Genomic DNA, 23,095 nt, shown 5'->3' with positions numbered 1-23,095 from the left:
GGGATTTTAGTTCAGAATTATGTTAGGATTAAGGTTAAGGTAAGATTTGAAGCTTGGGACATTTTAATGTATTTTATAGAGCTAAGTCTTCACCAATTGTTTCAATGACTTACTATTTGTTAAATAATCTTTTTAATTGATGTTTTCTGTGTTCACCTGCTACTTATTATATATCAATATGAATTTTGTATACCTCACATGATTATTCATTCATGTATGAGTTAGCAAATACAACTTGAAGAAAGGATAACAAAACTTTACTTGGTGTGTTAATTTCAAAATAACATGTTTAAAAACTTCAATATATGTCTTGATTTTATACCTCAATCAAAGAAAAGTAACCAGGAATATAACAAAGTTCTGTTTCTTAAAATATCAGCTCTTTGTCATAAATTCACATAAAATGTACATTTGACAGATTGCCTACCTTAGCTATCACATGTTTAACAAAAGACTTTATGCATGGGTGGTCATGAACAAATTGGAGTGTTGAATAAGTTTAACAGCTAGCTGGTAAAACATTTTGATTTATTGATACTATTGAAATTAAAGAAACACCTTGTTGTTTCTTGATCATTTCCTTTGATTGAGGTATCATATTAAAGAACAGCAAATTTTTGAGACGTGATTTTCTTTTGAAGTTTGAATGCTGTCTACCAAATGATTTTTGGTATCCTTTCTTCCCATTCATTTATTGATTAAAAGAATTTTAGCATTTAACCCAGGTCCATGGCACAGACCAGTAACAATAAACTGGTGCCATTGTCTAATTATTTTGTCTACCAGAATAAAGAGGAGACTACAGTGATTGGTCATTTGTGTATCATATACATAATTTCTAATAAAGTGATGACAAAAAAAATTTAAAAGTTTTTAGTTTCATTTTCCGTGGATGCACTGTATATTATTTACAAATAGGTGACATTCATTGTCAATACAGTTGAGAATCTTGGGAAGGTACAATATGTTTTTAATTAAAGGAGTTTTTATTTTAAAATTGATACGCATAGCTGCAATAAATCCTGTCTGTATCTTAATGGAATGTGAGTAACAACTTACAAACTTGTGAAGTGTAGGTCCAATCAATAGTTCTAGCATAATAGTGGGTGTATTGCAGTATATCCATCCCAGTGACAGAACCAGCAGGACTTTGAGATAGGTTGAAAAGAACAAAATTTGAAAATGTACAGAACTATATTGTATATGTTCAATGGTTTATTACCAAATATAAAGGGGGCACACATCTCACCTAGATCTGCAGATGTATCCAAAGCAATCAGAATTATATGTTTGATTGTGAAGGGGATAAATTTGCATCTTTAGTAACAATAGTAAGAAATATGTTTTATTTAATGGGATAATGAAGGAAAGAAACCTCTTGCTGAGTCAAGTACTTCTTCAGTTTTTTGCCCAATACTCATGAGATTTGGCACACACAATGGTCTTGGGGTAGAGAGTTTGCAATAGTGAGAACATAAGTGACAAATACTATTTTCATTTGATATATCACCAAATGCTGTCTTGATAGGGATGATACATCACAATGTACTTGCATATTTCTCATTTCCAATTTGTGTGCTTTTTGTTATGTGTATTATTCTTCATACAGATTGAATGATAATCATGATTACAGATTTTGCTATTTTATGTGTGGTTTTCTTAGTTGATCACATGATTTCTTCTTAGTTGGTGGAGTTGCTGATTGGTCGACTATTTAATTGTTTGATTTGTTTTGTTGATCAGCTGCTTAGTTGGTTAATTAAAAATTGATTGATGATTATGTCTGATCAATCAATCAGTTGTTTTATTTTATTGATTTAGTTCATGGTTAAAACCCATAATTGTATGGGTGGGTAGGTGTAGGGTGATTAATTCATTCATTGATGATTGATTTAGTATGTATATCAGGGTGACCAGATTTCACAAAATGAAATACGGGACATTTAACAAACGAAGATCAACAAAGAAGCCCACACAAAGTATTAGACTTGTGAAAAAATATAAAGAATTGGAAGAGAAGGTGAACGAATGAATAAAGGAGAAAGAAAAGAGATGATTGAGAAGGAAAGAAAATAAAGGAAAAAATAAAAAATAACAAAGTTAGAATAAAAGAAGGATGAAAAAAATAATAAAAGAGATAAAATATAAGGTTTCCGTCATTCTTTGAAATTAGTATAGAAAGAAAGAAAGAAAGAAAAAAAGAAAGAACAAAAGAAAGAAAGAAAAGAAAGGAAGGGAAGGTGAATAAATGTCTGAAAGACAAAATAAAGGAGAAAATTGAAGGGGGAAAAGGTAGAGAAGGAGGAAAGAAATAATGAAGGAAATAAACATGTTTCCTTCATTCTTTGAAAGAAAGAAAGAAGAAAACTGGAGGAAGGAAGGGAAAGAAACAAACAAACAAAAGAAAGAAAGAATAAGGGAAAAAATAAAGAAAGGAAGAAAGAGCGGAAGGGAAGAATGAAGGGAGGAGAGAACGCAAAAAAGAGAAAATAATGGGAGGAGAGAAAGAACAAAAAAAAAACAGGAGACGAAGAGAGAAGGAAGCCAAGGTAATTATAAGGAAAGAAAGAAGGAAATAAAAAAGGATATTTGATAAAGAAGGAAAGAAAGAAAAATGAACAGAGAGAGAAAAGAAAAAGTCTAGGAAAGAAAGAGGAAATAAAGAGATGGAACAAAATTAAAGGGCAAGCAGAAAAGATAGGGTTTTTATAAAAGAAAGAAAAAGGGAAAAGTTCAAACTTCAAGTAAACAAAAAATCCAATCATCTAATAAAAATCATAATTTTATTTGGTGTTTTTTTAAATGTATTTTTAAAACTTAAAAAATAAAATATTTTAGAAATTAATAAAATTTCAAAGTGAAACATATTGTCAAAATTAGAAATTAGGTGAAACATCGCGGCATCGTACACACCAAAACCCAAAATGAAAGCTGAAACAACTAGATCTATGGAAAGTCAATAACTTGTTCCTCCGATTACATCTCCAAATCATTAATCTGAGAATGCATAGTATAATTATAAAAATTTCCCGCCGATTTTGTGATTATTTTGGTGGAAACCTGTTTATCATGTGAGATTGTTTGCACCATTGAGAATTTGCTTCGATCCTACATGCCTAGCTAGTAGCCTGCCACACAACAGGCTGGAGGCCAGTTCGTTTGCAATGTATTGGGTTAGCAACAAATCACCGCAGAACTTGCAAAAGTTTACAGTTATCGATTGAATTGTTGTCCCTGCTTCGTCAGCTGTTGGTTATTTAATGAAATTTCGTCACTTTTAAACTACATTTTGTTCAATATTCTGAAATACGGGACAAATAGGCGTCCCGGGAAGGGTTTGTCGGGACGCCGGGACACAGGAGCAAAATACGGGACAATCCCGGGAAATACGGGACGTCTGGTCACCCTGATGTATATATATATATATATATATATATATATATATATATATATATATATATATATATATATATATATATACATAAAACCCAACTTCACCCGACAGAGGAAATTATAATTGGTATGGTGTCAAAAATCTGTCTATCTGACGGTCAATCGATTCGGGATCGCCCTAGCCACTAACCCGTCTCTGTGGTCTAGTGGTTAAGGCATCGGCATTCAAAGCTGGGGGCCCGGGTTCAATTCCCGGCAGAGACATTTTTTCGGCATCACCAATTTTTCAAAAAGGGTAGATAGCTCTGGGGAACTTTGATTTAAGCTACGCCTACCTTTGTTCTCTTCATCCATTTCTGTCACACAATATTTAAATAAAAAGAGTTGCCAAAGCTGTAGTATGTGTATAACTTCACACACACACACACACTATATATATATATATATATATATATATATATATATGTATATGTATATATATATATATATATATAAATATATACATATAAATATATATAGAATAGCTGCTTCGGCATATAGAATATGCAGAATGGTGAATGGTGTAGTAAATAAATAAAATAGATTTTAAAAGGAGCATAGCTCTCAAAAATGAAAGGTAAAGTCACTCTTCGTCAGTGCCCATGGTGTGACAAAAAAAAAGAGAATTCAAAATCCATTTCTGAAACAGTCATGGAAAAATAACCGTTTGTTCATATATATACTTTATATATATATTCGGCATTTACCCAACCATTTATGATTATTTTATTCCATATGACGAAGCAGACTATTTATGTATATATATATATATATATATATATATATATATATATATATAAAGTCCTGCGTCCGTTGTGGTACTGGTATAAAGCAGAATACAAGGTGAATAAAACAACCGTAGAGAGAAAAGTTAGATCAGATTTTCGCCCATAGGGCTTCATAAGGTAATGATGAATTTATTAGTCAACAGCACCAAGAAACGCAGTGCGCAAAACGTGTAAGTATTTGTCTCAGAAACCCCCCAGGCTTGACGATTAAATTTCTCATCAGGGTCTTTGCAAGCAGACTCAGCGCGAACCCTGGTCAAAATCAACAATCATTGCGTAATACCATATGCGCCACGTGTTTCATGATTTGACCGTACGACTAGACTAACCGGGAAAACCAGCGGCAAAACCTTGCAGAAGTAAGTTCGATTTTTTTTTCGGAGATTACTTTTATTCTAAGTACCGTTTTTCATTTTTGCCTAATTGTGCACAGAATAGATTTCATATTCAATATTTGAATCATGCCGGAGAATCGAGTAATTTCGAGTTGTTGTCACTGCACTGTCTACCGACTAGCCGACTCTCACTGACAGTACACTTGTTCACTGCTACCATCTGGCCTGTGGCGTGGAGAATCTACAGGTAGGACTATGGTATGCCAATGCTGTATAGAGCACTCACTTTAAAAAATCATTAAAATATCACTTTTGTGACCAAAATTACTAATTTCCATACAGTAACAGTTGCTATTATTTATCATTAGTAATGTGGGAATAATTTTTGTATTCACCAGAGCGCTCAAAAACTTGAATTTTGGGCATATTTTTGTGTACGCCCTCTATTGGTGGAAAGTAATATGGCAAGAAAATTTTCATTTTTTTATCTCTATTTTTAATTAAGAATAAATGATATAAAGAATCAAATTTAAATAAGAGCCAAGCAGTATGAATTAACAGGTCTAATGGAAGCTGTCAGTGTAAAAAATCAAGCATTTGCCCCAAAGAAAAAGAGAAAATAAGCCAAACATTGCCACCCTTATTTTGTCACACATGGAGATATAACTGAGAACAAGGTTATATTATAACCTTGTTCATTGAATGAGTGTGACAGTACGTTACCGTACTTTGTTCTTCGATCGGCCCGTATGGCTAATCAAGTGATTTCACTCGTGTGCTATTCGAATACATGTCTCAAGAAAGCGTGATATCTCGTACTCATTTGTGTACATAAGAAATTGCGTACACTGTTACATTGAATCTTGTATTGGCATAATCGTGATATAGTCCCCAAATCCAAAAGTGGGGATTCTTAGAATCACACCTACCAGAACGCATGAAAATCACTTCCTTTCTCCAGAACACAGTCCCCAACTCTCGCACAGCTCTGTAGCAAAATGATAACACACACAAATTAGCTATGTGCGAAGACGGGGCATCGCGAGCGCTGGTTTTGGTGGCACGGTTTTCGCGCGAGTTTTGCTGCGAGTGGCATCGCCTCTGTCTGGGCGGCTCATTGAAAATGGGGTTTAATGCGCATGCACACATAGTAGGTGCAATCTCGTGCCTTTTAACAGACAGCTGAAGATGTGCTCTTTCTGTACATATAAGTTTCAATGTGGATACTCGCCTGTAAAGTGTGGATATCGGAGCTTGATAGTTCATCAAATTTTTGGACGCGTAAATGTTCGAAATTTTTATATGGTAAGTAAAACAAAAATCCGATTAGGTATACAATTTGACTGGAAATATATTTGAATTATCAAAAAATCCAAACTTACGCGATTCTGACGTTGCGCAGTCCAGATATAAGAGATGCCAGCTAAGACAAATGAAACACACTGTATATAAACACTAGGGTTCTCTCCCTATTATATACTCGTGATACAGTCCCCACTCAATGGGAAATCAAGTTTGATTTTCACGGCGGTGGGGACAGTTTCAACAGTATAGTATACTCGTGATACAGTCCCCACGCTATGGGATACACAGTTCACTTTGTACGCAGTGGGGACAGTTTCAACAGTATAGTATACTCGTGATACAATCCCCACGCTATGGGATACACAGTTCGTTTGGCACGCAGTGGGGATAGCTCCAACAGTATCATACTCGTGATACCGTCCTCTCACAACATAAAATCGTGCTCGTTCAACAAGGGAATGGGGACAGTTTGCACCCACAAATGTAATGCACTTTACCCACGAATGTAATAATTTTTGATCGCCCACAGATGTAATCCTTCTAAACTAAAATCCTATAGAACTTCCTTCATATAGCACAAAAGTGCAGTCTTTTTTCCAGACCCGGTTAATTAAAAATTATAATGTGAGTCCAAAGTCTTTTTTCCAGACCCGGTTGTTTAAAAAATTATAGGTTCAAAATCTTTTTTTTTCCAGACCCAGTTTTACAAATCATTTCTTAAAGAGTCAAAAAGTAACAAAGATCCCCACTCTTCTTATTAATATTAAATAACATGGAAATATAGCGTAGTCTTACATCCAGACCCAGATCTTTCAAATAAAAATGAATATACTACTACTAATAAATTAATATTATTATGAATTGAATACTAATGAATTAATATAATTATTAATTTATTAGTAGTAAACAACCGGGTCTGGAAAAAAGACTTTGGGCTTACATTATAATTTATTAATCAACCGGGTCTGGAAAAAAAGACTTTGAACCTATATTATAAGTTTGGAAACAACCGGGTCTGGAAAAAAAGACTTTGGACTTACATTATAATTTTTAATTAACCGGGTCTGGAAAAAAGACTGCACTTTTGTGCTATATGAAGGAAGTTCTATAGGATTTTAGTTTAGAAGGATTACATCTGTGGGCGATCAAAAATTATTACATTCGTGGGTAAAGTGCATTACATTTGTGGGTGCAAAAGGGGGAAGCTGCACATAAAATCACAATCCTATGATCATATTTTCACGTTTATGTTTGGAAAAAGGGAGGGGCTGAAGCCCCCCCCCCAACTTCCGCAGCCATACCCTAAAATGCTTTATCCTTGTCACATTGCATCGGGAAACTGTCCCCATCCCCTTGTTGAACGAGCACGATTTTATGTTGTGAGGGGACGGTATCACGAGTATAATACTGTTGGAGCTATCCCCACTGCGTGCCAAACGAACTGTGTATCCCATAGCGTGGGGACTGTATCACGAGTATACTATACTGTTGAAACTGTCCCCACTGCGTACAAAGTGAACTGTGTATCCCATAGCGTGGGGACTGTATCACGAGTATACTATACTGTTGAAACTGTCCCCACCGCCGTGAAAATCAAACTTGATTTCCCATTGAGTGGGGACTGTATCACGAGTATATAATAGGGAGAGAACCCTAGTGTTTATATACAGTGTGTTTCATTTGTGTGTGTTATCATTTTGCTACAGAGCTGTGCGAGAGTTGGGGACTGTGTTCTGGAGAAAGGAAGTGATTTTCATGCGTTCTGGTAGGTGTGATTCTAATAATCCCCACTTTTGGATTTGGGGACAATATCACGATTATGCCCTTGTATTTTTGTCTGAAGTCTTCCACCATAAATTTTGGGGCCAAATCGTGGTTTTGGGAACCACTCGTAGATTTGTGTACGCGCACTTGTGTACAAAGTGAATGGAGGTGGAAATGGGGAACCATGCGTGTGATTGAATAAAGCTAGCGCTGCTGTATGAAGTGAACGGTGGTTCCCAATATCACGATAATGCCAATTTTGGTTGGGGTCCATGGACATGGCCCGGTGGGGTCACTCAGCCGCAGAGGGGACACGTATGACCGGCGTTACCACAAATGCAAGTGACCCCCTATTGCAGTCAATTTCAAGGACATTTTGTGAAATTTACCCCCTATTTTCACGCAAAACAAGGACAAAATTGCGGTAAAATGGTACCTTGAAACACCCCTAATTATAAGATTGTAAGGACACTTTTGCCCATTTCGCAAATTTACCCCTATTTACCGTATTTCAAGGACAGGGCATTTAACATCTTCCCTTAATTACTTTACTTCCCCTAATCGTTCTCCCCCTTTTTCCTGACCCCTATTTCCATCAGATCGAGGACGGTGAGCACCCCTATTTTCACTACTTCGAGGAGTGTTCTGTCCGCGGACGTTCCGTAAAATTGACCCCTTTTCCCGCGATTTTGGTAACGGTCATGCGGTCCCCAAGTCATATTGAGTGACCCCACCGGGGGACATGGTCAACTCGGCCTACACAGCTGGCAGCCGTCTGTTTCGAGGAGGTTTTTAACATAATTTTGTTGCTCCTTGTACACAGACGGCTCGCTATCGACGCTATGGCTATGGTCAATGGTGTAACCCGGGGAGCTCCCGCCCGTGCAGCTTGCGGGAGCCCAGGGGCTTACCGTGTATTTGACCATACTCGCGGGACTAGCGTGATTTATGGTCTAAATATTTCTCCAAATGTGAAAAGAGAAGTTATACACTTACCGTGATTGTATGGATGAAGGTCTAATGAGTGGCAGTTTTCCTGACATCTGGGCACAGACTGGAAGCTCAGAAAACGAAAAGTTCTCTCCTACCCGTTTCGATTGGCCATTTTTGTTATGAATTGTACGACATAAACAGTAGGATTATGCCCAAGTGATAGATAGATAGATAGATAAATGGTTTATTTGATAAAACTCATACGTCATGGCGGCCAAGCCGAATTGTGATGCATTTACATATAAATTAAAACATAAATCAATACATCAAAATTGAATACATATCATTGAAATGAATAATAATGAACGCAAGTATTGTTGAATATAAATACCTAATAGTATGATTAAAATGCAAATTCATTAAAATTCATTAATCGCAAATGTAACTGTAATCCTTGATGCATCAATAATTGGAATTGGATAATTGTGAACTAGAAGAAACTGAATTGAAACTGATTTAAACAGGAGATTAATAGATAAATATAATATAAACATTGATTTTGAAAAGTAGTTAATTGAATGTATAGAACAAAATGTGAAATGGCGACAATAATGAAATAATATTAACTAGGAATGATTTGAATGAGAAGTTGAGAAACTATTGCAAATTTGTCAATAACTGCGACTAGCTACTAAATAATGCATCGATCAGTTTGTGAATTGAGCTGTTTAAGATTGAGATAATTATTAAGTAGATATAGTACAAGAATGAGATTGCAATTAATATAATCTTAATTGTTAAGGCATTCGATTGATTGAAGCTACTTTATCATAATGGAAATTCATTTTTAATTTCAAAACTTGACCAAAGTTTACAAAATTTACAAAATTACAAAATGCAAATTAATTGAATGTTTATGTACAATATATATACAGATAATTAATACATTGGTAGATATATAATACAATATAAATGAGATTGCATTTTTTTTTAAATTTCAATTGTTAAGACATTTGATTTATTTATTGATGTTATTTGATCAAAATTTAAATTCATTTTTAATTCCATAACTTGACCAAATCACAGAATGCAAATCAAATGACTGTCATATGTATATTATTTTACAGGTACTTAAATATACAATATACAATATATACATCAAATATACAATATATACATCAAAATAGGCAATGTCTTATTGGTGATCACGATTCATTAATTAGCTTGATCAAGTAGGGTACCGGGCTATCCCGAAGTCTATTTGTCCTAAATCTTATCTCTGGTACCTTCACCCTCCTTCGGAGCCTCATAGCTGATCCTCTTTCGGGGGCAGTTGGAAAGAGGTGGCTGAATCGGGATTTATAGTCCAGTTTAGTTACAAAGTCTTTGCACAGTTTATAACGTCGATCAGCCAGGGTAGCCATACCATAGTTTAGAAGAGCGCTCTCATAGGTTGAATAATGAGAGCCCATTATGATCTTCAAGGCTCTTTTCTGGATGCTCTCAATCCTTCTAACCTGATACTTTGTAAGACCAGCGTTCCACACTGGTACCGCATACTCCAGTGTCGGTCTTACAAAGCTATTGAAGACTGTCAGAAGATCTCTCGCTGGTACGCCGTGGTGTTTCAAAACCCTAAGCATGTAGAGCTTACCATTTGCTCTTCTCAGCATCTCACCAACCTGTTTATCCCACTTTAGATCAGCTTGGATGTGAATGCCGAGTAATTTAACACATTCTTGCTGAGTGATCGATTCATCCGCTATTTGTACCAGTGGAGCTTGAGGTGGTCGTTTCATGAAGCATACTTCCATCTCTAAGCATTTCGAGGGATTCAGCTTCATGTACTTAGAAGCTGAAAAGGCCTGGAGAGAATCTACGACTCCCTGAAGCTGCGATTGCTGATTGTGTTCGCGAGACTCTAGCAGTGTTAAGTCATCAACATATTTGTATCTCCTCACAGTGTTGTCGATATCCAAACAGGCACTATTGATCAGAGCGAGGAAAATTATGGGCCCAAGCTTGGTCCCTTGTGGAATTCCTGCATGAAGATCAATCCAGTCAGAGGTGCTGGAGTTGTATCTGACGCACTGTTTCCTCTCATACAGAAAATCAGCAATCCAATCAACATATTGCGGATTTACACCCATCTTCAGCAATTCCTCGATGGCGACATTATGGTTTACGCGATCAAACGCTTTGCTGAAATCTGTGAGAATGAGTGTGGATGATGTCCTGGGTCGGTCTGCATGTAAATACAAATGATGAGTAATGTCAACTAAACAATGGACAGTGGACAGTCCCTTGATGTTGCCGAACTGCTGCGGGTCCATCGTAGACTGCATATCGCGCATGGTCCACTTAGCGACGAAGGATTCTGCCAGTTTAGCAAATTGGTCAGTGAGTGAAATCGGGCGAAGGTTGTTAACATTGGCAGGTTTTGCTTTTGGTACTGGGACCACTATCGCTCGTTTCCAAACCGATGGTACAACACCTTCAGCGTAGGATGAATTCAGAATGTGGGTTAATGGTCCACAAAGCTCTAAAGCAAATTCTTTAATCACCCGAGCAGGAATCCCATCAGGGCCACCAGCACGCGTTGTGTTGATAGACTTCAGCTCACGAAATACCTCCCACGGTTGCACTGAAGGACAAAGGCCCGCAGGTAAGTAAGCTGGTAAACTCTCTCTGCAGAGTGGCGGGATATCCTGAGCCACCCCAGCAAAGTGTCCGTTGATTCTGTTGGCTATGCTTACGTGGTCACTAGGATCGACTTCCGGGACTGAGATGACAGAGTGTTGTGGACTACCGGAGGTCATTGACTTAATCCCTCTGTACCAGCCGGACGGGTCCTCTTTCTTCAGGTGTTCAATTCGTGAAGGATAGAACTCCCGCTTTGCGTCTTTAATGGCCAACAAAATTTTGCGCTGCCAGTGTTTGAACAACTCAATATTGTCACGATAAAAAGCTGATTGTCTTTTTCGCATCATGGATTTAATCTCTGGGTCATCCAAGGTTTATCAGACACATGGCGTTTGACACGGCGAGTCGGAAAATGCATATCAATAGCACTATGGAGAGTAGCATAGAATGCATCACACTTCTGGTTGACGTCATCAGCCTGGTAAACTTCTGACCAATCATGATCTATTGCCCATCTACCGAACGAACGAATACAGCTATCCGGAAGAGGGCGTGTTGTGCGCACTGTTGTCACATTCGGAGTCGGTCGCCAATCACGTGATTTCCATAAAATGGTTGAATGATCACTATTACCTATTGGGGCGCGTATCTCCGGATTCAAGTACAACGACGGTATGTTGGTCAAAATCTTGTCAAGAATGTTTTGCCCCCGAGTTGCTTTTTCTACAACCTGGATGAATTTTGTGTCATTAAGCAATTGGTCCAAATCCAATTGATTGAAGTCCCCAAGAATAATTATTGCCGCATCGGTATGCCTCGATAAAATGGTATCAATTGACGTTTGAATGTGCTCAATCAACTGATCAGCGATGACATTGTCTCTTTGGGGATAATACACAACTGCACTATAGATAATAGGAATTGAGCGCGGTAGGCGAGATGGTCTGCTCTTAACCCAAATGACCTCAAGCTGAGCTGGGACCTGGATTTCTGTTGCAGCTACCGTGTTCATCGAATCTTTAGAATAAATTGCTACGCCCCCTCCAATACGCGATGTCCTTGACTTTGAATGCACAGTATAATTAGGGATGGATACATAGTCTAGTGGCATGTCATCCTTATACCATGTCTCAGTTACCGCTACAAGATCAAAGTTACCATCAATCACAGTTCCCCTGAACTCATCAAACTTATTATTTAAAGATCTTGCATTGCACAGGAAAAATACTGGTAAACTTACTTTTGTCCTGGAAGTGTGTATTTTAACAAGATAAGATGGTCTGGGGTTGGTAGTTGGTTTATGAGGTCGCTGACCGATAACAGTCTCGATATGGCGCCGGGTGTTAATTCCTGCACGGCGGCCCCGGTGTCGACGCAAAATTCCTAAGGACTTAACCGTTTCAAGCAATTGCGGATCCAAGACTCTTTTAATTTTTTGTCCGCGTATCTGGAACAACTCATCTCTGTTGTATTGGAGAATTTTGGCTGGGGGATTGGTCGACATATCGCCGGTCTCATTCACGGTATAAGTGTCCTGTCGAACAGCCGGTAGCTTCGGGTCACTTATTGGCGGGAAGCCGATGATCTCGGTACAGTTTAAAATCACAAAAATGGAAGTTAAAATATAGATCATCTTCAAGCCAATTGAAATTCCAATCAGGGTCAAATAACTGTAGACTCACCAAGCAATCTCCACTATCGAATTAAGTCGTTAAAAAAAACACTGAAAATAGTAAAAATCAGGTAAAATAAGATCAATTTGTCTCCACTAAAAAACATTTGGTCGCAGCTTGACAGCGCCCTCTTCAAGCTTCTACAATTGATTTAAGTTCCATCTCTGATTTGTTTTACATTTAACTCTTCACTTACCAAAGTGAAGCTTTCTCAATTCTATACTGATAAATAGGTCTTTTTTTTATCTTTTTCTGTCAGGGATATGCTCCCCCGAGACTTTGTCTGGCTCCGTGGCATCCCCTACGTCTAGTGGCGTAACGGTGGGGGGGCTGCCTGCCATGGTGGATATCACCCAGAAAATGAAGGAAATAAAGAGGAAAGAGAAAGAAAGAAAGAAAAGGGGGAAAGAGTGAAAAGACAGAAAGAAAGAAAAAAAAAAATAGGTAAAATGGAAGGAAAGCAAGAAAAAGAAGGAAAGAAGAACATGTGCGGAAATCTAAAATAGCCATTACGTGAATCCTGTGTTTAAAAAATACCCCACCAGCTTATAACACAGGAACCCCATTGCCCTGCGTGTCATGTCAATGGGAGGTCAGGTGGGGAATCTGAAACCCCAATTTCAGATTTTGGGAGAGCTTCAATTCTCTCGTTTGAACTGGGGTGGGGTTCATTTGACTGCTAAAAAGGCCTTGCGTGTAAGTCAATGGGAACTCAAGTGGGGTATCGACACCCTGGGCATTTTCAGTTTTGGGGGGAAAGTTAAGTTTTTCTCGTTTAAACTGGGGTGGGGTCGACTGCAGCTGCTGATAAGAGCTGAGCAAACACCGCGCTGGAAACCGCAACATCTCTCTCTCCCCCTCTCTCTCCCTCTGCCTGGCCGTATGAAGGTCACTTCTTGGGGGGAGGTGGATTATCTGGGAGAGTGTGTGGTTGTTTACTTAAGGATTACCATTCCTGCTGATATCGGGATGGGGGGGGGCAGAGCTTGGAATTTGAAATTGGGGTGTCAGAGGAGATCTGTTTTTGTCTCACCTGCGAAGCAAAGTGAGACTATAGGCGCCGCTTTTCCGACGGCGGCGGCGGCGTCAACATCAAATCTTAACCTGAGGTTAAGTTTTTGAAATGATGTCATAACTTAGAAAGTATATGGACCTAGTTAATAAAACTTGGCCATAAGGTTAATCAAGTATTACTGAACATCCTATTAGAGTTTCGTGTCACATGACCAAGGTCAAAGGTCATTTAGGGTCAATGAACTTAGACCATGTTGGAGGAATCAACATCGAAATCTTAACCTGAGGTTAAGTTTTTGAAATGTCATCATAACTTAGAAAATATATGGACCTAATTCATGAAACTTGGACATAATAGTAATCAAGCATCACTGAAAATTTTGTGCAAGTTTCAGGTCTCATGATTAAGGTCAAAGGTCATTTAGGGTCAATGAACTTTTGCCGAATCGGGGGTATCTGTTGAATTACCATCATAACTTTGAAAGTTTATGGATCTGATTCATGAAACTTGTACATAAGGTTAATCAAGTATTACTGAACATCCTATTAGAGTTTCGTGTCACATGACCAAGGTCAAAGGTCATTTAGGGTCAATGAACTTAGACCATGTTGGAGGAATCAACATCGAAATCTTAACCTGAGGTTAAGTTTTTGAAATGTCATCATAACTTAGAAAATATATGGACCTAGTTCATGAAACTTGGACATAAGAGTAATCAAGCATCACTGAACATCCTGTGCGCGTTTCAGGTCACATGACCAAGGTCAAAGGTCAATGAACTTTGGCCGAATTGGGTGTATCTGTTGAATTACCATCATAACTTTGAAAGTTTATGGATCTGATTCATGAAACTTGTACATAAGAGTAATCAAGTATCACTGAACATCCTGCATGAGTTTCACGTCACATGACCAAGGTCAAAGGTCATTTAGGGTCAATGAACTTTGGCCGAATTGGGGATATCTGTTGAATTCCCATCATAACTTTGAAAGTTTATGGATCTGATTCATGAAACTTGGACATAATAGTAATCAAGCATCACTGAAAATTTTGTGCAAGTTTCAGGTCTCATGATTAAGGTCAAAGGTCATTTAGGGTCAATGAACTTTTGCCGAATCGGGGGTATCTGTTGAATTACCATCATAACTTTGAAAGTTTATTGGTCTAGTTCATTAAACTTGGACATTAGAGTAATCAAGTATCACTGAACATCCTGTGCGCGTTTCAGGTCACATGACCAAGGTCAAAGGTCAATGAACTTTGGCCGAATTGGGTGTATCTGTTGAATTACCATCATAACTTTGAAAGTTTATGGATCTGATTCATGAAACTTGTACATAAGAGTAATCAAGTACCACTGAACATCCTGTTCGAGTTTCAGGTCACATGATCAAGGTCAAAGGTCATGTAAGTTCAATGAACTTTGGCCATGTTGGGTTTTTGTTGAATAACCATCATATCTCTGTAAGTTTATTGGTCTAGTTCATAAAAAGTGGACATAAGAGTAACCATGTATCACTGAACATCTTGTGCGAGTTAGAGTAGTATTCAAAGTCAGCACTGCTGCTATATTGAACCGCGTGATGCAGGTGAGACGGCCAGAGGCATTCCACTTGTTAAAGGTAAATGCTAGTTTTGGTAACGATATCAAAATGAGTTCGTACAGAATCCAATGAAATGACCACTAAAGTGTCTGTTTGTATAAATAAAACGCATGTGCCAAAGGATTCTGGAAGAAATCGTGTAATTGCTGAGAAATCAGCAAATAAGCACGGGATTCGGGTAGGGCGTCGGGCCCGACGCCCTAAGCAATAATTATACATTGTCCCACGTACGCCCATCTGTGTTGGGGATTTTCGGTGTGAACATATTTCAGCGTAGATTTCAAGATTTCACAAAGTCCAGTTAATGTAACTGTACCAGATCTAGATCCTCGATGATATATATACTGGCAATTAAGCCTTGTTTTACAGACTTTTTCATGAAATCAGTGTCAACTGCAACTACTGGAATTTCTCTTTAAACACAAATTTTCGTAATGGCTATATTAGCATGATAAGCAAGAGAGAGAAATAAAACAATTGGCAAGAATGGCAGCAAAATGGGAGAAAGGGGCAAAAAGAAACGGGAAATGAAAGTAGAGCAAAAAGCTAAATTGGAAAATATGAAGAAGGGACAAAAAAAAAAGAACTCAAGAACATGACCGGGCTGCCAAGGATTGAAAAATATAAAGAACAGGAAGAAAGGTGGATGGTGTCTATTAAAAGCTTGCATAATTTTATGCAATAATAGTCGCAATCGAGACAAAAATATCCTTACCCAAGGGATAGCCAAGGACTAGGTATATCCCCTATGCCCTAAGTTACCGAAGTAAAGCTTGATGCTTGCTAGATTTACCGTAAAAAGTTTTGGCCAAATTTCTAAAGCTACTGTTTAGAATTTAATTTCAAAATCATTTTAAAAGTCCAAATTTTTATTGCTAGTTTCGCTCGCTGGCAACTTTACAATTTTAGCACATTGCTCTGTTGTGCTGCCTCAAAATATTTTGTTTATTAGTATCTGCAACTGCATCAAGTTGATATGTGTTGTGTCCATGTATGTACCCACGATTTGATAAATATTTGCCATCGTCCACGTTTGAAAATATCACGAGGTTGCGGGTTTTGTGAACCAGTGGCAGCACCAAGGGGGAGGAACGGTAAATAAAGCATCCTATTGAAACTGCAAAGTGCTCCAAAACAGCTGTTGACTGAGATAAGTTCACTTGGGGCTTAAAAATCCAATGTTCAAGTCAATATGCTTCTCGTGATTACAATTTTCATTATTTGACTTAGTGAGATACACATCCTGCGTATTCATAATTTTCATAAATCAGACATTTTCAGCTCACCCTATGTGCTCGCATCAATTATTATTCAATTAGATAGTCATCCATTATGGGTAAATGGGAAGAAATAATTGAAGAAAAATTAATATTACATACATTCAGCGTACCACCTTTCCGAAAAATATGCTGGAAAGTAGTGAATTTTTATGACAAACAGATCAGGATTAGCCAGGTTCTTCTTCATTCGCCGTCAGTGCAGCTACAACTGAGCATATAAACGTGCCAGCCAATCCACTTGCACGTCCTTATGCTCAGCTGTAGCTGAAGGCAATGGAAGTTATATGTTAAAATTCTAAACTCCGTCATGTTGAAAACAATTCATGATTCCAAGAAGAAAATATGAGCACATTTTGCTTTAGAAAGTTTATCAAATTTACTTCGGGGAATTTTTCACTTGCTCATGAACCTTTTTTAAACATTGCCCCTTAGGCATACAATATGCCATGTTCTGCCATCTCATATTCCTTGTCTCTTATACAGGTATTAGTGTGTTATCAGTCCAATTGCAAAGGTTTGTGTTTAAAAATCCATTGATTTTCTTTCATATTTATAAATTGTTTTTCTTGCAGATCTCTTATTTCACACTTTTTTGGGGGAATGTAACATGTCTGTTAAACCTCTTTCACCGAGGGAATCTGGAAAATTCATTGCAGAACACAGTCAAGATGTAACTATTAATCAGGATGCTGCTAAGAAAGTTGGAAAAAAGGTAAAAATACAATTTTTTTTATTTTAGATGTACAGCTTTTAAATAATTTTCAGTTTGACACTCCTACTTGCATACAAGTTATAATTGAGTTACATAATAAGAAGTTATCCATTTTTTGCTCATCCACCTAAAGGGCCAGATGGGCTTATGCCACAGCGGGGCGTCTGTCGTCCGTCCACAATTTCGAAATGTTCTTCTTCGTCATTTCAATTCTGTTTGCTTTATATGATAGCACTCGGTGGGGATTCAAAACTACACAGAATTTTGAAACTCATTAAATATGCTAATTTATGCGCATTTTTCAAAATTCACAAAAGATACTTCTTTATTTGTTGACTGATTTTTATTTTTGTTTGCTTCCATCTGATAGAGCTTCAAGAGGTTCACCAAACTTCTACACAGAATTTTGAAATTTTGAATTAGAGAATTTATGCTAATTTATTCATCACAAAAAATGGTTCTTCTTTATTTGTCGACTGAATTTCAAAATGCTTCTTCATTTCAAGTCTTATTTCAATTCTATTTGCTTTATATGATTGTATTTAATAGAGGGGCCCGGCCCCCCCCCCCCACTCAGTGTTATTTAGGGTACGCCTATGCTTGCTCCCTCCCTTTGAAAGCCCCTATCGAAGGTCTGCCAAAATTTCTAAACCTCCCTTTTGAGGGCTTTTCGTGGGCTTTTTCTGCCTTATACCCTTTTCATACTAAAGGCGAAGTGGAGTTACTCGGGAATAACTCCGGATTGAGTGTATACGCTTGTACTGCGGACGGACTTTAAACCCCCTTTCATATTGGCAAGCACCGCAGTGGTGTATCCGCAGTCGTTGCCATGGTTTCCAAGCGAGTTCGCGCCATACGTGACGAGATCACAGCTATAAGCGCATACCGCATTTCCGGTGCAGAGTAACTCTGTTTGTAACCCTCTTCTCGAAGTGGGTTGAGTACTCCGCTTTGAATCCGGATCGAACTAATCTCAGAATTTTCATATTGCCCTCCAAAGTGGAGTAACTCCTCCTGGACTCCGGACTAACTCCACTTCGGCTCTCACTATGAAAGAGGTATTAGAGACCTCCCTAAATCCGGAACACTGCTCAATGTACCCCCTATCTCAGGTGAGCTCTCATTCCAAAAAAAGGTCCGTACTTTTCAAAATGAAATAATCCTGAAGTCAGGATTATTCAGGCTCATTCGAATAAGCTTTCAAAACTAGTAGGAATTTCAGGAATTTTATCCCAGGATTTGATCAATTTTTCTAAGTTATTCAAAATATTTTATAACCCCCTTTAAAAATTTCTAAGGAGTCCAAAGAGAGAGATTAAAAAAAAAACCTTTTTTAAAGAAATCTTGTGAAAATACAAATACACCCCCTTTTTGTCTCACCTGCGAAGCAAAGTGAGACTATAGGCGCCGCTTTTCCGACGGCGACGGCGGCGGCGGCGGCGTCAACATCAAATCTTAACCTGAGGTTAAGTTTTTGAAATGACATCATAACTTAGAAAGTATATGGACCTAGTTCATGAAACTTGGCCATAAGGTTAATCAAGTATTACTGAACATCCTATTAGAGTTTCATGTCACATGACCAAGGTCAAAGGTCATTTAGGGTCAATGAACTTAGACCATGTTGGAGGAATCAACATCGAAATCTTAACCTGTGGTTAAGTTTTTGAAATGTCATCATAACTTAGAAAATATATGGACCTAGTTCATGAAACTTGGACATAAGGTTAATCAAGTATCACTGAACATCCTGCATGAGTTTCACGTCACATGACCAAGGTCAAAGGTCATTTAGGGTCAATGAACTTTGGCCGAATTGGGGATATATGTTGAATTCCCATCATAACTTTGAAAGTTTATGGATCTGATTCATGAAACTTGGACATAATAGTAATCAAGCATCACTGAAAATTTTGTGCAAGTTTCAGGTCTCATGATTAAGGTCAAAGGTCATTAGGGTCAATGAACTTTGGCCGAATCGGGGGTATCTGTTGAATTACCATCATAACTTTGGAAGTTTATTGGGCTAGTTCATTAAACTTGGACATTAGAGTAATCAAGTATCACTGAACATCCTGTGCACGTTTCAGGTCACATGACCAAGGTCAAAGGTCAATGAACTTTGGCCGAATTGGGTGTATCTGTTGAATTACCATCATAACTTTGAAAGTTTATGGATCTGATTCATGAAACTTGTACATAAGAGTAATCAAGTATCACTGAATATCCTGTTTGAGTTTCAGGTCACATGATCATGGTCAAAGGTCATGTAAGGTCATTGAACTTTGGCCATGTTGGGGTTTTTTGGTGAATAACCATCATATCTCTGTAAGTTTATTGGTCTAGTTCATAAAAAGTGGACATAAGAGTAACCATGTATCACTGAACATCTTGTGCGAGTTAGAGTAGTATTCAAAGTCAGCACTGCTGCTATATTGAACCGCGTGATGCAGGTGAGACGGCCAGAGGCATTCCACTTGTTTACAATTCGCGGGCCGGACTTGTCCCGTGAAAAAGTACCCCTTTACCGGACATTTTGGGAACACGCATGTGGTCCTTCCGACCCCGGAGTGAGGGGGCCAGGTAGGTGGGGATTCAAAAAGTCTACATAAAATATTGAAATTTTGACTAGAAATTGTTTTATGCTAATTTATGCAAAATTACGCATTTTTAAAGTCACATAAAATGCTTCTTTATGTGTTGACCGTTTGTGATTTTTGTATCGCCCACCATAGGTGAACGGGAGACTTAGGGATCCAAATGTCGTCCGGCGTCCGTCCGTCCCAAATCTGTAATGACACATAACTCCCAAATCGTAAGTTGCTTTTCAAACCAAACTTGGATGGTAGATGGACTTGGGGAACCTGCATGTTATGCTGCAGTCTGAGGTCACATGGTAAGGTCAAAGGTCATTTTCAGGTCAACGTTAAAGTTTACATGTAAGACTCTCTTATGACACCTAACTCCACAACCGTAAGTTGCTTTTCAACCAAACTTGGATGGTAGATGGACTTGGGGGACCTGCATGTTATGCTGCAGTCTGAGGTCATAAGGTAAGGTCAAAGGTCATTTTCAGGTCAACGTTAAAGTTTACATGCAAGACTCTCTTATGACGCCTAACTCCGCAACCGTATGCCGCTTTTCAACCAAACTTGGATGGTAGATGGACTTGGGCGACCTGTATGTTATGCTGCAGTCAGAGGTCACATGGTAAAGGTCAAAGTTCATTTTCAGGTCAACGTTAAAGTTTACAGGCAAGACTCTCTTATGACACCTAACTCCGCAACCGTATGCCGCTTTTCCACCAAACTTGGATGGTAGATGGACTTGGGGGACCTGCATGTTATGCTGCACTCAGACATCACATGGTAAGGTCAAAGGTCATTTTCAGGTCAACGTTAAAGTTTACAGGCAAGACTCTCTTATGACACCTAACTCCGCAACTGTAAGATGCATTTCCACCAAACTTGGATGGTAGATGGACTTGGGGGACCTGCATGTTATGCTGCAGTCTGAGGTCATAAGGTAAGGTCAAAGGTCATTTTCAGGTCAACGTTAAAGTTTACATGCAAGACTCTCTTATGACGCCTAACTCCGCAACCGTATGCCGCTTTTCAACCAAACTTGGATGGTAGATGGACTTGGGCGACCTGCATGTCATGCTGCAGTCGGAGGTCACATGGTAAGGTCAAAGGTCGTTTTCAGGTCAGCGTTAAAGTTTACATGCAAGACTCTCTTATGACACCTAACTCCACAACCGTAAGTCACTTTTCAACCAAACTTGGATGGTAGATGGACTTGGGGGACCTGCATGTTATGCTGCAGTCGGAGGTCACATGGTAAGGTCAAAGGTCGTTTTCAGGTCAGCGTTAAAGTTTACATGCAAGACTCTCTTATGACACCTAACTCTTCAACCATAAGTCACTTTTCAACCAAACTTGGATGGTAGATGGACTTGGCGGACCTGCATGTCATGCTGCAGTTGGAGGTCACATGGTTAGGTCAAAGGTCATAATGAGGTCAACGTTAAAGTTTACGTGCAAGGCTCTTATGACAAGTGTTATTCCATCCCAGTCATTTCACAATGAAGTTTCAATATAATTTTCTTATGTGCCCTCACAAATCACAATATTTCTGGTTATTTTCATAAGTGGGCGAGACACAAAATTGCTTTTGCCTTGTTTTTTCTATGATCTGGTAGAGCTTAATGAGGTGCACCAAACTTGCACTCAGAATTTCAATTATGAATAGGAAATTATTTATGCAAAACTCATAAATCACAGAAAATGCCTCTTCTCTATATTTTTAACGAATTTCAAAATGGTTCTTCATCATTTCAAGTCAGATATCAGTTCTGTTTGCTTTCCATGGTAGCATTAGGTCGGGATTCAATAATTCTACACAGAATTTTGAAACTCATGAAATATGCTAATTCATGTGCATTTTTCAAAATTCACAGAAATACTTCTTCTTTATTTATTGACCGATTTTTATTTTGGTTTTGCTCTTTTTTCTGGTAGAACTTCATGTGGTTCACCAAACTTCTACACAGAATTATGAAATTTTGAATAGAAAATTATTTATGCTAATTTATGCAAAATTCATTCATAAAAAAAACATGTTTCTTCTTTATTTGTTGACCAATTTAGATTTTTTTCATCCACTGGTAGAGCTACATGAGGGTCACCAAATTTCAACACAGAATTTTGAAACTCATTTAATATGCTAATTTATGCCTATTTTTCAAAACTCACAAAAAATACTTGTCTATTTGTTGACTGATTTTGATTTTTTTATGTTCCATCTAAGAGCTAAATGAGGTTCACCAAGGTTCTACACAGAATTTAGAAATTTCGACTAGGAAATGTATGCTATTTCATACAGAATTTCTTCATAAATAATAAAAAAATGCTTCTGTCATTTCTTCATCAATTTCAATTCTGTTTCCTCAATTTACATGTTTGTCACCAGTATAATTCACTACAATGTCAACTGGGCTGAAATGAAAAATTATGTTAAATTTCTTTGCGAGATGCCGGATGAGCTTCACATCATTGATATGCTCGATTTTTTTTTTACTTAAAAAACAGCAAGAGTAATGATAAAGGAAATAAGATGGGGCAAAGAAATCTCCAAAGCGAATGAGAGAGAAATTGAGTCAACTGGGTAGCCACAGCCAGACTGAGACTTACATAGCTTTTTATTAATTTAAGCCATGTGTGTGGGCTTGTTTTACAAGAAACCTCCCAAATTTGTGCTTTAGATGGTGCTTTATCACACTGCTACCTCCTGACAAACCCCATGCAAAACAGGGCCTACTTAGAGCTTCAAACTAAAACTTCACATTGGGTAATTTCAAGTTCAATGTTGGTGTTGAGAGCATGCAAATGTTGCTGAACTGAGCTCCAACATCGAGCTGGGTACAGAGGAACAATACCAATTGCATTATTGATAGCCTATGACATCACGCCAGTGATGCTGATCACCTCAACTTTACACAAGAAAGTCTCGACAATGAAAGTTAAATGGAGAAATTGCAGCAAAATCTTGTACAGAATGCAAAGGCTAAAATCACTGCAAGTATCCAAAAGAAAAAATATTACCTTCCATC

General features: G+C 38.0%; 1 protein-coding gene across 2 annotated transcripts in view; it reads left to right on the top strand.

Moving 5' to 3' along the window:
* The first annotated feature begins 4,380 nt into the window (after positions 1 to 4,380).
* LOC121410123 (queuosine salvage protein-like) overlaps positions 4,381 to 23,095 on the top strand; it is a 39,078-nt gene continuing 20,363 nt past the window's right edge. Inside the window, exons 1-2 of one of the 2 annotated variants that reach the window (XM_041602007.1) lie at positions 4,381 to 4,579; positions 17,345 to 17,484. In XM_041602007.1, the coding sequence (XP_041457941.1) occupies positions 17,380 to 17,484 (105 nt within the window). In that variant the 5' untranslated portion in view covers positions 4,381 to 4,579; positions 17,345 to 17,379. Of the gene's footprint in view, positions 4,580 to 17,344; positions 17,485 to 20,219; positions 20,300 to 23,095 lie in introns of those variants that run through there. The other variant, XM_041602008.1, reaches the window with a different exon arrangement.

This window comes from Lytechinus variegatus, chromosome 3 (genome assembly GCF_018143015.1).
Source record: "Lytechinus variegatus isolate NC3 chromosome 3, Lvar_3.0, whole genome shotgun sequence".
Lineage (NCBI taxonomy): Eukaryota > Metazoa > Echinodermata > Echinoidea > Temnopleuroida > Toxopneustidae > Lytechinus > Lytechinus variegatus.
This window is presented reverse-complemented; position numbering and strand designations above follow the sequence as displayed.